Source organism: Lolium rigidum, chromosome 2 (genome assembly GCF_022539505.1).
Source record: "Lolium rigidum isolate FL_2022 chromosome 2, APGP_CSIRO_Lrig_0.1, whole genome shotgun sequence".
Lineage (NCBI taxonomy): Eukaryota > Viridiplantae > Streptophyta > Magnoliopsida > Poales > Poaceae > Lolium > Lolium rigidum.
Genome location: NC_061509.1, coordinates 185,302,685 through 185,318,963, shown reverse-complemented (window position 1 = coordinate 185,318,963; position 16,279 = coordinate 185,302,685). Strand labels below are relative to the sequence as shown.

Genomic DNA, 16,279 nt, shown 5'->3' with positions numbered 1-16,279 from the left:
CCATCATCATCACCATCTTTCCTTGTGTTCAAAACAACAGCAACTAAAAACATCCCCTTAAACTATCCAATAGTCCCCAGCTTGTGGTGTCCAGCCATCCATGATGGGCAATTCTCTAATCAAGAAAAGGCTCATGGCCTAGCTACCTATGCTAACCGACCACCCCCAATTATCATCTCATTGTCCCGGTCGTATCATCAAAAGCTCATCATTCTTGGCGCCAACCTCCCATGTGCGATCCTTTCCATGCAAAACATAGTAAAGATTATTTCAGGATAGTTGCCGGTGCACCATTTTGGCTCTAAAGTGCATATGCTCCCTTTATTTAGAATGCATTATCAATTTTTTAATGTCATTAGAATGCAAGAAAATATATTGCATGGACATCTTCATAGTGTAAGTACGCATCTAGTCGTTTCACGAAAATCGACTTTTCATGTGACATGTGTAATAAAAAAGATAAATTCAGATACTAAAATTAGTATTTGCACAAGACAACCTTTTATCCTTTTTGCACAGAGCACAGAATTATCATTAATTCACGAAACTTTAGGTGCGCACATAGAGACTCACGATGGCGCAGCACACAGGGAGGTCGTTTCCGATTTTTCAGCAACGAATCAAATCTGAACCAACCGGTATATTACACATCAGCCTGTAACTCTTTCCGTAAGCAAATAATCCGTACGTTTAGGATTACCGGTGTGGATATGTACGCGCGATTATTAGTTTTTAGAGTACATTCTAAAATGTGTTTATTGGGCAAAGAAAGAATATGCCCCTCGAATGAAAAGTGATTTTCCGGATAGTTTGCAGAGCACCGACTAGAACTGTAATGTGGGCCCTCCTTTGCTTGCTTGTCGGGTCCCAGTCTGGACTTGGCAAAGATCGCATGCATCCTCCTCGTTGGCCGGCCTCTTCTTTGCACAGACGCACGCTTCCAAAGCCTCACTCGCCCTTTTTGCATCTCAATTGTTTTTGGTTTGCAAGCCTGGCTCCTCGTCCTCGTCCTATATATACACAGACATGCCCCGGCACCATGACTACTACTCCTCACTACACACAGCTTTAATCGATTGCTACATTATACAGAAAGCTAATTAAGGCCGTCGAGCAAGTAGAAACTAGCTACGCTCTGCGCAGCCATGATCAAGCTGAGGTACTCGAAGAAGCTGTTCAAGAGGAGCTCCTGGTCCAGGGGGAGTGCTTGCGGCATCCGCCATGGCGATGTGGCAGGTGGCGTCGCCGGCGGCGGGGAGATAGAGTGGGAAGTGAGGCCGGGAGGGATGCTGGTGCAGAAGAGGGACGGGGGACGGGGGGAGGAGGTGATCGTGGTGAGGGTCTCCACTGGATTCTCTTGCCATGATGTGTCCATTGGGGCTACCCGCACGTTTGGTGAGTACAGAATCTGTTTTCTTGGGAGAACCATTTTCCATCATTCGTTTCCATGGCTTTTTTTACTTGGGTTCTAGGTTATATGTGGGTGGTTTCCGTAACTGATATGTTCTGATGATCGTTGAACTCAATTTCCTCATGGTTTTCTTCCTACGAATCCCATCACCCAAAATGCATACATTTTCTTTGTAAGCAGGGTGAAGTTCAGGGCTAACACTTCACCCTTTCCATTAGCTCCTTTGCAGTCTATTTTTTCTTTTAAAAACTTGTGTAGAGTAGGAGTATAAGCTTTAGTGGAAGAAAACAAACTCAACAACGTCTCGCGCAGCCTCCTTTTGCTCCTGCATTGCCAGCGAGTGTTGTTGTTTGGTAGACGATAGACGATGGAGTATCATAGTTATGCCATATTTATTATATTTTAGAATCTCAATGCAAATGTGCGCACAAGATTTGTTTGGCATTAACTTTTCTCGTGACATGCGCTATGATACAGTATCCACCTATAGTATCCACCTATGTTACTCTAATCTCCTCTCTCCTCCTTAATTAGCTGCCACATCAGCATTTTTGTGGGACCAATGTGTATGATACTAGCTATGATACTAGCACTATGGCTAGCCTTAGATTGAGTAGTATATAACTCTGAAAACTAAAGGATTAGCTGTTCTAGTCCCAGATCTGTCGCTCCTCATGCGCTAATGCAAAGTCTTGCATTACTTAAAGCCAAAGTCGACCCTCATGTGACCTTTCCCTGTTTCTGAATCCTATTCTAAAAAAACCAATATTCAAGTTGACAACCCGGAATGATGCATATGACTGCTCTCGATAATAAAAGGACATGATACAAGTACCACCGCCCTGCCCGTCCGTCTTCTTCAGAAGTCAGAACTACTGATACAGTACACTACTCCGGAACTACGCAATGGTGATTCAGAAAATACTAAAAAAGGCCATACACTTGACATGTACTAGTATGCTCTTAAATTCAATGCATGCCATCACATGCTCGCATAGGTAATGCATCTAGCTGACAACGCGTACACATATTGGAAACTTCCAACAACGTTTTGTTTTCTACTAGCAAGCAAGCAAACAGTGCCGTGTACGTGTAGTAACAATTTACCGAACTTGTTTTTCAAATTACAGGGGAACTGAAGGTGATTCTGGCCATGGCGACGGGGCTGCAGCCCAGGGAGCAGAGGCTGCTGTTCAGGGGCAAGGAGAGGGAGGACAGTGACCACCTCCACATGGTTGGGGTGGGGGACAAGGACAAGGTCCTCTTGCTTGAGGACCCGGCCCTCAAGGAAATGAAGCTCCGGGCCGCGAGAGGTGTCGCGCCCCGGCCCGTGCAAAGCCCGCGCCGGTCTTTTATTCAGGTGTAGGCAAGGTCCGCCACATGGATCGACGCCCTAACTAGTAGCTCACGAACGGTGTTGCTATTTGTTTTCATCACCAATTTCCGGAATGTTTTATGTCTGGGATGGTCCGAGTGGGAGCGTGTTTTTGGCTCCTCGCTTTGGTTAATGTTAGTGCCGCTCCATTGTAGGGTAAATTAAGGGTCCCTTGTGATGAGAGTGAGAGCTTTCCTAATCATGTTAGTTAGTTCGTTGGAAGTGTCAAGCAACCATGGTGGTTGTGATGTGATGTTTAGTCTGATGCTGGGCCTGCTCATGTTATCCCTACTCCCTAGTGATATGGTCCTTTCTGATTTCCGTCCATGGATTATGGATGGGACAAAGTCATAATATGTATGTGACTTGTGTTCTCATGAATGAAAGGAACTAAACCTAAATGTGGGTCTCTAATTTCCATGAAAAAATATCAGTGTCCTCTTTGTGATGTCTGATTAGGAAAATCATGGTCATTCTTCGGGTTGAAGAAACGTATGCAGGGAGTAGCTAATATATGTGGAACAAATGTACAGTAATCCGCTATTTTGGAGTTTGTACCGCTGCAGTGAAATGCAGCCGGCACTACGCATTGGACATTGATATGAATAATGATTCTCTTCTTCAGACACAACGGCAGTAATAGCCTCTCTAGGCATGCTTGAATTGTCAAGACCAATCAATGTTTGAAATAGCACACTGATTCTTCGCTATTAGCATGCTATATCATATTTTAACAGTTCACGCTAAATTCTATTAGTTTTGCTTGCTATGACGCTATTCGAAATAGCATGTTATATCGCGCTAAAACATCATAGTGTTAAGTCGCTATTTTTTACCCTATTGATACAAGGGTTTGAGTTTTCTTTGTTAAGAAAAGTAGAAATTTCCTTTTGTTTGTTGTGGTGATGAACGTCAATCTGTTGATTACTCTTCTGAATATGAAGATAATATCGTAATTCTTAATAAATAATTTATATAATATCGTTACCTCGTGAAATATTGATATTAGGCTTCTAAGAAATCGGAGGAACTAATTTTGTATGTGATTATGTTTGTATGTATGAATCTCTCAGTTTTGGACCAAAATCCTTTAATTTTTAGACTTTAATTGACGTTTTGTTTCAAAATGCTATTTGGAATATAGCACGCTATTAGCATGATAGCGTGCATATCATTTGGAGGATGCCGCCGCTATTTTTTAGCACGCTATTTTAAACTTGGAGAGCAATACATAGACACGGAGGGTTACTTGACTTAAATTAACTCTTGTTACATGCGTAATTACATGAACTAACTCTTTGAGTTGATCCAGAGCAGTCACTAATTCATCTCTATGCCCTTACTAACTCTCATTTGGGGATACGCTCCTCCTAACCTAGCCGCCGCCTCCTCCTCTCCTGCCCCCCTCCCGGGCGGCGGCGGAGGATCTACCCGCCCGCTCCGAGCAGCGTCCCCCGGACCGCCGCACCTCAGCCGCCGCTGCTGCCGGCCTCGGCCCCGGCCCCGTCCCTGGCCATGGCCCCAGCTCCGGCCCCGGACCGGCCACAGCCCCGGCCTTGGCCACGGCGGCGGTGGCGGCGCCCCTTCCGTCAAACGACGAGGGGGAGGAGAGGGTTTTCACGGTGGCGTCCCATGGGAGGCGATGAGGCGCCGGTGGAGGAAGCCGGGCAGCACGGCTACTTGGCCGGGGCCTGATGCTCTTTGTCGGTAGCCATGAAGGATTTGGTGGAGCGGTGGAGGCCTCCGCCCCCGGTGACGGTTCAACGGTGGTACGCATGATCCGCGTCGCCGTCTTCTTCCCTGGTGATCCGGCAGGAGGGACTGGCAGCGTGGGGGCTGCTGGTCTTGCTTTGTTTTTGGTGACGGTCCTCGGGTTTCTCGCAAGCGAAGATGAAGGTCTACCGGAGGTCAGTTTGCTTTGATCTGGCTGGAGAGATGAGTTCCGGAAAGCTCCGTTGGCGAATGGAACGGTGCATATTTTGCCTGCAGTTTGCTGGATCGGGTGGTATTCGGTCGCGCGCACCCATGTTTTTATTCTGACCGTTTGGTTCCGAAGGGAGCGCCGCGAAGCTATATTCTGTGTTGACATCAGGTGACTTTTTGATCCATGGTGAAGTCAGAAGAAGGAATATCATGAAGGCCAGATTGGTGGACTGGCTAAAGGAGGTTCGAGTTAGCGTGATGCGTCGAGGATCCGCTTGGCGTTCCGGGCTTGCAGCAGCTGGTATGCATGTGGGGGCGGCAAGACAGGGAAGTTCGTAGTCTTACCTCTCGGGTGAAAACCCAAGGTCTGGCCTTAACTGGTTGTGCCTGGCAATGTTCTTGTTGGAGGCATTGTTTTGAGAGTGGGGACTATCTTCGGGGGGAAATCCTAAGACCTATGGTCGGGCGACGACGGCGCTGGTGCACTATTTCCTTCTTGGAGGCGTCACTTTTGGAGAATCTGTACTTCAGATGTTGTCACGGTGGTGGTTGTATTGCTGTTGCTAGGTCTAGAAGGCTGTAGCAGGACTTTTATTTCTTAGTTTTCTTTACTCTTTTTTAGCTGTGTGCATCCGTACTGCCATTAAGGTGAGGCGTTGTTGCAGAGGCTGGGTGTAATTGATATCTTTTGATATTAATATATTCCCTTTATCGAAAAAAATCTCTATGCCCTTAAATTAAAGGCATGAAACTACCAGCCTTGTTACCACACTTAAAGCTGTACCTTATGAGTTAAGTATAACATTCGATCAAACAACCAAGAAGCTCTGACATTCAGGAATTGAAGTGCTTATGCCGACAAATTAGGCTCCATGTTTTTGCCTCCAAAAGACGTCCTAGCTCCAGAATCTTCTTATGATCTAACGACAATAGCTATGCCCACCCTAGCCTCGGTCTCGGACTCTTCATAATGTACATTTCTTCAGGAGTTGACCTCTCATATTGTTCTCTCTATCTAAATGTTTGTCTCTTTCCCTGGAGAAATATTTGTCTGTCATGTCTGCTTGCAGTAGAACACCATGCATGGTCGTTGTTCAGGTTCAGGAAGGAATTTTTTTGTGCAAATTTAAATTTTAAATTATTTAAAATTCAACTTTTCCTTTGGCTTCAAAGCTAATTACATGCGTAATTTGCATTTACTAACGTTTTGAGTTGATCCACAAAGCAGTCCTGGTACCACATTCAAAGGTCAAAGTTGTACCTTGTGGTTTTCAGTTAAGTAAAGCACGCAAAAGAAGCTCTGACGACATTCTGGTGCATACTGCCGCCAGATTAGGCTCCAAATATTGGCCACCAAAAGTTGTCCTACCTCGCGAATCTTGTGACCATAGCCACTCCCAGCCTAGCCCTGGCCTCGAACTCTTCACCATGTGTACATTTCTGCAGGAGTTGACCTAGTATTGTTCTCTCTATCTAGGGGAAAAGAAAAGTTCGAGGTTATCAGCTCACCCTCCCGTCTTTCTCCATCGGCATGAGAACTGACTGGAAAGCAACGAGCTGCTCGGTGGTCATGGTGGATTGGACTGAATCGTGCCGGCCTTTATGATCTTTTTGAGGCAGCTGGGCGTCTTTGCATGTCTTTTCTCGGGTTCCATGGAGTCAACAAGCTACTGCATGCTTCCCGGTCTCGGGTCTCCCTGGGTCCGGAGAAGATCTCCGACGCATGCGCGAGATCCTTGTCTAGTCCCGTCGACGGCTCTGCAGGCGTGCCGTGGTGGAGTTCGCGTGCGCGCATGCGTGGCCGCGACTGTATGCGGTGGTGGCCGGAGAGGACGAAGCACCGGTGGGCTACCTGCAACTCGAGTGGGATTGCTGTTCTTTTTGTCGGTCAGGTTTCTTATAACAGAAATTTGAAAGGAAACGGGCCCAATAGGGGTGCCCCTATACATCGCTCGCGTGCGTGTAGGAGTATGGCACGCAGCGCTCACCCTGTTGGGCCGGCCCAGGAACAGGTCCTTGGGCAGGTTTTCTCTTTTTCCTATTATTTTTATTTTCATTGACAAAACTAAAGATTTGAAAATTTTAGATTTTGAAAAAAAAACTTATATTTGAAAACAGCTCGGACTTAAAAAAAGGTTCCAATTTATTATTCAAATTATATTTGAAAACAGCTCGAACTTTATGAAAAAAAAACTTACATTTGTTAAAATGATTAAAACTAAAAATTATTCAAATTTATTATTCAAAGTTACAAAATGTTTGAACTTAAAAATTATACAAACATGAAAATTATTCAGATTTGAAAGTTGTTCAAACATGAAAATTATTCAAAGTTCAAAAATATTCAAATTGAATAATTGTTTACAAAATTGTTCGAATGAGAAAAAAATTCAAATAAAAAATCTTCAAATTTGAAAAATTACTCATATTTTCCAAAGGTTCAGAATTTTCAATCAAAAAATAAAACACAAAAAATGAAAAAAGATAGAAAACAAAAACCCGCAAAAACCGCAAGAACCAAAAGAACAACATAACTAAAGCTAGAACCTTAACCCATGCAACGCCGTTAATGGGTCGTGGCCTAGTGGTCACTCTGTGCGTGCGAGACATATTCCCGCACAAACGCGGCGATAAATAGTGGTTTTTTCCAATACGACATTGGATGCAAGGTTATTGTTGAGAAGCAAGGCCCAATAGGAGTACAGGCCCAAGTCGCCCCACACCTGATGTGCTCTTAACATTCAAAATTAGGGCTATTTGTTTTTCTTGGACGATATTCCTCTCCGAGAAATATGTTACTGGTAAAAAAAAATTGGCTAAATTTAATTTTTTTAATAGCGATAGTCCAACTATCAAGCTGGTGGGCTTTGCAGGGGAAGGCCTGCAATTATTAGTTGCCCGATCGGGAAAAAAAGCTGAGAATGATGTGTCTAAGAGCATCTCCACTCGTCTTCCTGAGGAGGCCCCCGAGCGACGTTTTTCCCATCCGGACAGCGAAATTCGACCCAGTCGCGCTCCCGGTTTCTCGTTTTCGTCCGGATTTGGTCCTTCATCCATCCGGCGAGCCCACGTCATCCCCGATCCCCCGGGGAGCTATCGGGGAGTCCGGACGAGTGAAAAGCGGGGAAGGGCCCGATCTGTCGGCGACTGGACACACGAACCCCACCACCACCTCGCTCAAAATCCCCCCACCCCTCGTATCTCTCTCGCCGCCGGCACCACCCCGCCGGCTTGTTGCCCAGATTCCGCCGTCCCTCCTTCCCACCTGCCTATATTCCGCCGTCTTTCGACGACGCCATATCTGCCAGCCTGTTTTTCGACGATGGCCTACTCCTCGTCGTTCGCGTCTCGGCTATCCTCGACCACGCCCATCAGGTGTTCGTCCATTTGCCTCGCCGGCCATGGACTCGGACGAAGAGGAGGAGCAAATGTTCGTCGACCTTATGCGAGAAGAGATGGCAGCCACCGCCCAAGACGAGGAGCACATGATGATCCTCAGTTGCTTATCAAGCATGTACGCCAGGGTGGCAACTGGTCGACGTGGTGGGTCGGCACCGGGTTGCCGAAGTGCAAGCCGAGACATCGAATGGAGGGCTACCGCATGTTGTACGCCGACTACTTCGCCGACAATCCATTGCACGGTGAGACCTGTTTTCGAGGCGTCGTTTCAGGATGAGCAGAAAGCTATTTCGCAAATTGTGTATGCCATCCGAGACTTTGACCCCTACTTCGGATGCAAGGCGGATTGCACCGGCTTGGTTGGATTTTCGTCACCGTGAAGTGCACAGTGGCTATGAGGATGTCGGCGTATGGACCTCCCGGTGATGGTGCGGATGACTATCTTCGGATGGCGGAGTCCATCGCCCTTGATTGTTTCTACCGGTTCTGCAGGGCTGTCATAGCAGTGTTCGGGGACTTTTACTTGAGATCACCCACTGTCGAAGACACTCAGAGGATCCTTGCAACAAATGAAGCTAGGGGTTTTGCAGGGATGCTTGGAAGCATTGACTGCATGCATTGGAAATGGAAGAAATGTCCGTTTGCGTGGCAGAGAATGTACAAGGGTCACAAAAAAGGCTGCATTGTGATACTTGAAGCAGTGGCTACCCATGATCTCTGGATTTGGCACTCTTTCTTTGGTATGCCTGGATCCAACAATGACATCAATGTCCTAAACAGCTCCCCGATCTTTTCCAAGCTTGTTGAGGGTCATGATCCCCTGGTGAACTATCTGATCAATGGTCAGCACTACAACAAATGATACTACCTTGAAGACGGTATCTACCCAAAGTGGGCAACATTTGTGAAGACTATCTCGAGACCCGGCACCCCCAAACATTCCGAGTTTGTCAAGAAACAAGAAGCTTGCCGAAAAGACGTTGAGCGTGCATTTGGTGTCCTCCAGCAGAGATTTGCTGTCGTCCGGTTCCCCCGCTATGACTTGGTCCAAAGATCAGATGTGGGAGGAGATGAACTGTTGTGTGTGCTTACACAATATGATTATTGAAAATGAGCGAAAACATCCGGTTCCTCTGGCTGAGCAAGAAGCACCATATGAGAGAGAGGGTCCTCTTGCACAACCTAATCACCGAGTGCCGACATCATGGGCCGCCTTCATTGCTATGCGCCGGGAGATTCGAGACTCTACAATGCATCAACGACTGCAAGATGATCTCGGTGGAGCACATATGGACGCTCCGAGGCAACGCCACCGCCGACACCAACTAGTCTGTCTTTATTAATTTGTTTCAAAACTTGTGAAATTGTGTGCTTCATTTGTTTCAGCACTTGTTAAACATTGTACTGATTTTCGCCGAATTTGTTTTAGCAATTTTCTGAATCTTGTTCGCCGAACTTATTAAATTTTATGTCGAATTTGTTTGAAATATGTCAAATGGCCGAGGTTGGGGGTGTCCTGTCGGGGGGACGGCTGGAACTTCGGCGCTCCCCAGGCCAAATTTTCCTCCAATCCGGAGGAAAATTTCACCGGATTTGGGCGTGGAGAGCGCCAACGAGTGGAGATGCTCTAAGGAAGCATGACGTGACGGTGTTAGAATGTTCTGTTACAGTACAACAATTGGTTGTTTTTTTCCGATAAAGGATGCTTTATTACAAAACATCTGGCCTCTGCATAAGGAAGATGCACACAGCCGTCCCAACATAGTACAAGTTCTCAAAAAAGTAAATAAAATAGTTCTGAAATTCAACGAAAGCAAAGCTAATTACACCAACGTGCCGCAATCCTACGATTATGCAGCCAACTATGTTGGGTAATAAACTCATTGGTCATATTCTCTAACCGTGTAGACACCTCCGTAAAGAGGTCGCGATCCTCCAAGCGCTGCAGCGACGACCATAAACGGAGCAAAGCCGTACATCGGTAGATAACCTGCATAAGAGAAGAATTTTTATCATTAAAAAACTTCTCATTTCTACATAGCCAGAGCGACCATATTACGGCTATCTCTTCCACTCTGATAAGAATCTTATACCGAGAATCCACCCAATTTAGCCAATAGCCAAAAATATTTGCAATGCTACGAGGTGGATATAAGGTAGAACCCATCTGAATGATTGACCATATAGATCTCGCAAACCGATAGTTAAAGAAAAGGTGTTTTATTGTCTCCTCTTTGTGACAGAAAACACATTTTGTACAACCATGCCAGTTGCTCTTAACAAGGTTGTCTTTAGTAAGAATAACACCCTGACGAAGATACGAAGCAAACACCTTGGTTTTAAGAGGTATCTTCATTCTCCAAATAGATTTATTATTTAAAACAGGTTGAATAGGTTGTATCAACGCATTATACATGGATGCTACCGAGAATACTCAATTCTTGGTAAGTGATACGTCCAAAACGTATCTACTTTCCCGAACACTTTTGCTATTGTTTTGCCTCTAATTTGTGTATTTTGGATACAACTAACACGGACTAACGCTGTTTTCAGCAGAATTGCCCTGGTGTCTCATTTTTGTGCGTAAACTCAACTTTCGGGAAAATCCCGGAGTTTATTCCAATGGGCCTATTTTCACAGAAGAATAACGGAGCCAGAAGACCAGAAGGAGGAGGGCCACGAGGCAGCCACCCCACCAGGCGGCGCGGTAGGCCCCTGGGCCGCGCCAGCCTATGGTGGCGGCACCACGGGCAGCCCCAGGTGCCTCCCTTCCGACTACTTAAAGGTTTCGACCTAAAACGCACGGGGGTTAGACGAAATCACCAGAAGACATCCAGAACACCGCCGCCATCGCGAAACTCCGTCTCGGGACCAGAAACTCCGTTCTGGCACTCCGCCGGGATGGGGAATTGGAGGAGATCATCGCCATCATCACCACCGACGCTTCTCCATCGACCAGCCATGTTTCCCCCATCCATGCGTGAGTAATTCCCCCGATGTAGGATGAAGGGGATGGTAGGGATTGGATGAGATTGGTCATGTAATAGCATAAGATTGTTAGGGCATAGTGCCTAGTGTCTGTAATTGGTACTTTTATGATATTGTTGCAACTAGTTATGCTTAATGCTTGTCACTAGGGCCCGAGTGCCATGATCTCAGATCTGAACATGTTATCAATTCATGATAATATTCATTGATTTATGATCTTACCTGCAAGTTGTATACACATGTTGCTGTCCGGAACCCGAGGCCCAAAGTGACAGAAATTGGGACAACCGAAGGGAAGGCGGTGATATGAGGATCACATGTGTTCACGGAGTGTTAATGCTTTGCTCCGGTGCTCTATTAAAAGGAGTACCTTAATTTCCGATAGATTCCCTAGAGGCCCTACTGCCACCGTGCTGGTAGGACAAAAGATGTTCTGCAAGTTTCTCATTGCGAGCACGCACGACTATATATGGAACACATGCCTATGGATTGTTTAGTACTTGGATACCGTTTTATTACTATCTGCAAATGCCCTACCTTGATTGTTACATGAGTTTCTCTCATCCATGCAACGCCCGTTCATCCATCCCTGTGCCTACAGTATTTTAATCCTGTTGTTTACTATAATCACTATTGCTGTGTTTGTGACACTGCTGCTGCTCTATTTCACTACTGCTACTGCTATAAAAGCTGTTACTATCGATAAACTCTTGCGAGCAAGTCTGTTTCCAGTGCAGACTGAATTGACAACTCCATTGTTAAGGCTTACAAATATTCTTTGGCTCCCCTTGTGTCGAATCAATAAATTGGGTTTTACTTCCCTCGAAGACTGTTGCGATCCCCTATACTTGTGGGTCATCAGTAAGTCACCAGCGAAAAATATCAGACCCTTGCACCAAATGGACTGAAGCTAATCTCTATAGCAATTCATTCCAGGAGGCCAATCTTGGTCCAACAAGATATCGCCTAAACATTATAGAAGGAGAGGATGTCTCCATCACCTAAAGCAAGGTGTCTCCTTGTATAAAGCTGGATATTGTTCTCGAAGAGTGGTATTACCCAACCACTTATCCTCCCAGAACCTTATTTCTGATCCATCCGTAATTGACATAGGCATCCCCAATGGGCCTGCCGAAAATAGTAACCGGGTTTTTTGAAGGCCCACGACCCGAAGATTATAAAGCCCGGAAGCCCAGTTAGGGGAGAGTTTGGAAAGATAGAATTGTATTAGGAATATTGACTTGTAACTACTGCGGGACGGACTCAGATTGTCTCCCGAACTCTGTAACTTGTGTATCACGAAACCCTCGGCTCCGCCTCCTATATAAGGGGGACTCGAGGGACGAAGAGAGGATCGATTTCATTGTCAACACAACCCCAGTTTTCTAATAGTCGAGCACTTTTCCGGCTGAAACCCTCGAGATCTACTTGCCCTCTACTTCCAACTAAACCCTAGTCTACAATCCGTAGGCATTGACAAGTTAATCCCTTGTCAATTGGCGCCGTCTGTGGGAATTAGAGGCGACAAGGAGCTGATCTCGATGGCACGTTCAAAATCGTCGACTTCTTCGGTAGCAAGCAACGCGATGAATAGAGGTAAACGGATCGAAACTGATCTAGTCGATTTTGTTCCTCCCCCGCCCTCCCGTTTGGATGCATATGCGTATCTGGAGGAGCCTATAGAGATGACGTTCGGAAGGTTCCACTTCCGCGTCGAGAAAGAAGGATCGTATCGTCTCGAGGTTCTAACTTCGTCGGGATTGTCGGCGGTCGATTCCGATTTTTCGGACTCGTTGTCATCGTTCGAGACAGGCGATGAGGAGATTTCGCCGCCACGCTTCATCTACGGCGAGCGAAAAGCTCGCCAAAATCTTCGGCGACATGTCCTTCGAGTCGTCTGCGGACTCCAATATAAGCAGCGACTCAGACAGCATCGACAGCTTCAGCTTCATCGACAGATCCATTATTGTTGGAGAGGTCTTCGCCGATCTATATGACGGTGTCACCAATCCTGACAAAGATCAAAATTCAAAATACCATCAAATATATGCAATCGGAGATACAAGCCGACCACAAGAGGAAACATCAGAGAACTTTGATAACGCGGGAAATCCGTACGTCGATCCCGCTGATCTGACGTGAGGTTTGGGAACTAAATATGTCGGACCTGGAACACGAGAGATGGTGCAATTTCCGCAGGCAGTGTGGGATAGAGTTGCAAGAGTATTGATGGCATAGAGCCAATGACTGTAACTGCGACAGCTGAAGAGTTACAAGCATATCAATATAGACTCGCCGGTGCCAGGCGGGAGCTCTAAAAACAGAAAGTTGAGCTGGATAGGAGGCAAGCCGCGGCTTCCGCGTCAATCAGGCGAAGAGCGGAGTTGAGCCGACAATCAGGTACTTCGGGAGATAGTCATAGAGCAGCTCGAAATAGGGCAAGATCTCGGTTGCAAAATATACCTGAGGCTGAAAAGGAGAACCTAGTTCAAAACCTCGACATGTCCTTTATGTCGATTGACACGAGAGGGAATATTATTCCCAAAACACCAGAAGCCGGATACATGGCGACACAGGCTTTCATCCTGGCATCCAGGCCACCTCCCGGAGATCCAAGAGAAGCGTTGTATAACATGGTCATGGCAGGAGTTGGAGCCATGGGAACAGCGTTCGCAAGTACGCCTCCCGAAGGATCTGCAAGGTAAAATAGTCCACGACCTACTGCAGCGGTGCAAGATCCCGCGAGAACGAGTGGGGCAAGAGACGCAGCGACTCAAGCAAGGGTGGATAGAGCGCGACAGGAAAGAAGGGAACGTCGACATTCACCAGACATTGATGAAGAGGATATGTGTGGGCTCCCGTGCTTTACGTGACGAGTCCGCAAAACTCGAGTTCCATCAGGGTTTAAGCTACCCGATAATTACAAAAAATTCGATGGCTTACAAGATCCAGAGGATTTGCTAGTCGATTATCTCTAGACGGTAAAGTTGATGGGTGGAACTAGAGCAACAGCCATGCAGAGCATTCATGTACACTTGAGTGGAGCAGCACGATTGTAGATAAAAAAGTTGTCTCCTGGGTCCATCGATAGTTGGGAAAGTTTTGAGAACATATTCGTGAAGAATTTCCGATCCACGTGCAAGAAACCTGCATCATTGGAGCAGTTGAGGGCTTGCAGACAGAAATACGACGAATCAATGAGGACGTATATCCAGAGGTGGAACATCATGAAAAACTCGGTGGAGAATATATCTGACGAGAGAGCAATTGATGCATTTGTTGTTGGTATTCGAAGGAGAGACTTTGTCGAGGATTTGGGAAGAACTAACCCAAAGACAATAGCAGCACTCATGGAAATAGCGAATCGGTGGGCGGATGGAGAAGATGCTGTTCACAACAAGCGGCACATGTCGCCTGAGAAGGACCGCAACCGAAACTTTCAAAATAGGCGACGATTCCCTCGACAGTTTTCAGATTATGATGCGCCCAGCCAAATATCAGCTGGATTTCGAGGAAACAGCGGAGGAAATAATCGAGATGATTATCAAAAAAGTGGCGAGCAGCGCAGCGATTACATGGATGGCTCCCGTCCCAATAGACAGAATAATGGACCAAGGTTTCAGAGGCCGTATGTATCACCCGAGGACCTCTTAAACGGACCATGCCAAATGCACTTCTACCTCGACAACAATGGAAAGAGGCAGTCAGGGCATCTGCAGAAGGACTGTCGAAGTTTTCTAGCATTGCATAGATATGCAGGGCATACCAACACGCAGGCAATGAATAGAAACCCCCAGGGGCCAAGGAGTGAGATCCACCTTCCACCTCCACCCGCAATTACGGATGCAAATCGACATCATTTACAAATAGCGGCGGCTCCAAACCCACCTCCTTATATCGACACCAATGGCGCGGACTTGATGATTCGGAAAGCCAGGCCATCCAACCAAGCTCAGAAAGTAATTTCGCGACAAGTGTTCATGGTAGAAAAGATGCCTCCACCAACAATTGAGTACCTGAATTGCTCGGGACAAGACATTGGCTTCACCATAGCGGACCACCCGCAGCAAGTTCCTCGACCAGGACAATCAGCACTGATTTTACCAGCGGTGATCGCAGGATTCGACGTTTCACGAGTATTCATAGATGGAGGCAGCAGTTTAAACCTTATGTACGCGGATACATTGAGGAAAATGAACATATCCCTAGCGAACCTAAAACCAACTGACACACGTTTCTATGGTATCACACCATACAAGCCGAGTTATCCGCTGGGGAAGATCAATCTCGATGTTCAGTTTGGAACCCGAGAGAATTACATGATAGAAAGGCTGGAGTTCGAAGTTGTGGATTTCCCGTCGCAGTATCACGCTTCGTTGGGGCGACCAGCCTATGCTAGTTTTATGGCGGTACCACACTACACATACCTGTTATGGAGACTCCCTGGACCCAAGGGACCGATTACAGTAAAAGGCAGTTTCATGTTAGCTGATAAGTGCGACAAAGATTTTCATCGACTGTCAGAGACTTTCGGGATGCAAGCAGAATATATGGCGTCAAGGCAAACAACTGACTATGATGTGTTGCCAGACGTAGGGAGGCCTCTCAAGGAGCCAACCTTTGAAACTACCAAAGATTCCAAGGAGGTACAGATTCACCCGACAGATCCCAAGAAAACGACATCCATTGCAGCAAACATGGACCTCGCATAGGAAAGCGCGCTCGTCGAGTTCCTCCGTGAGCACTAGGAAATCTTCGCATGGTGTCCAGCTGACATGCCAGGAGTACCCAGGGAACTTGCCGAGCACCACCTCAACTTGGATCCAATGGCGAGGCCAATTAAAGAACTTTTGCGGCGTTTTTCGGAACCAAACCGCAAAGCTATGCTATCAGAAATCAATCGACTCAGAGAGGCTGGCTTTATCAAAGAGTTACATACAGAGGCCACGTGGGTAGCTAACCCAGTATTGGTCCCGAAGAAAAACACGAAGGTCCTTCACATGTGCGTCGACTTCACGTGTCTCAATAAACATTGTCCAAAGGATCACTTTCCCCTCCCAAGGATCGATCAAATTATCGACTCCACGGCAGTCGTGAACGTCTTTCCTTCCCCGGACGCATATTCTGGTTATAACCAGATCAGATTAAAAGAAGACGACGAGGTCAAAACAGCTTTTATAACA

The 16,279-nt window shown here is 46.5% G+C and overlaps 1 protein-coding gene across 1 annotated transcript; it reads left to right on the top strand.

Moving 5' to 3' along the window:
• Positions 1 to 1,072: 1,072 nt before the first annotated feature.
• Positions 1,073 to 2,926, top strand: LOC124687822 (BAG family molecular chaperone regulator 2-like). Its single transcript, XM_047221558.1, has 2 exons — positions 1,073 to 1,395; positions 2,542 to 2,926. Exons 1-2 carry the CDS (start codon positions 1,146 to 1,148, stop codon positions 2,775 to 2,777), a joined length of 486 nt encoding a protein of 161 aa, XP_047077514.1. The 5' UTR covers positions 1,073 to 1,145; the 3' UTR covers positions 2,778 to 2,926.
• The last annotated feature ends 13,353 nt before the right edge of the window (positions 2,927 to 16,279 follow it).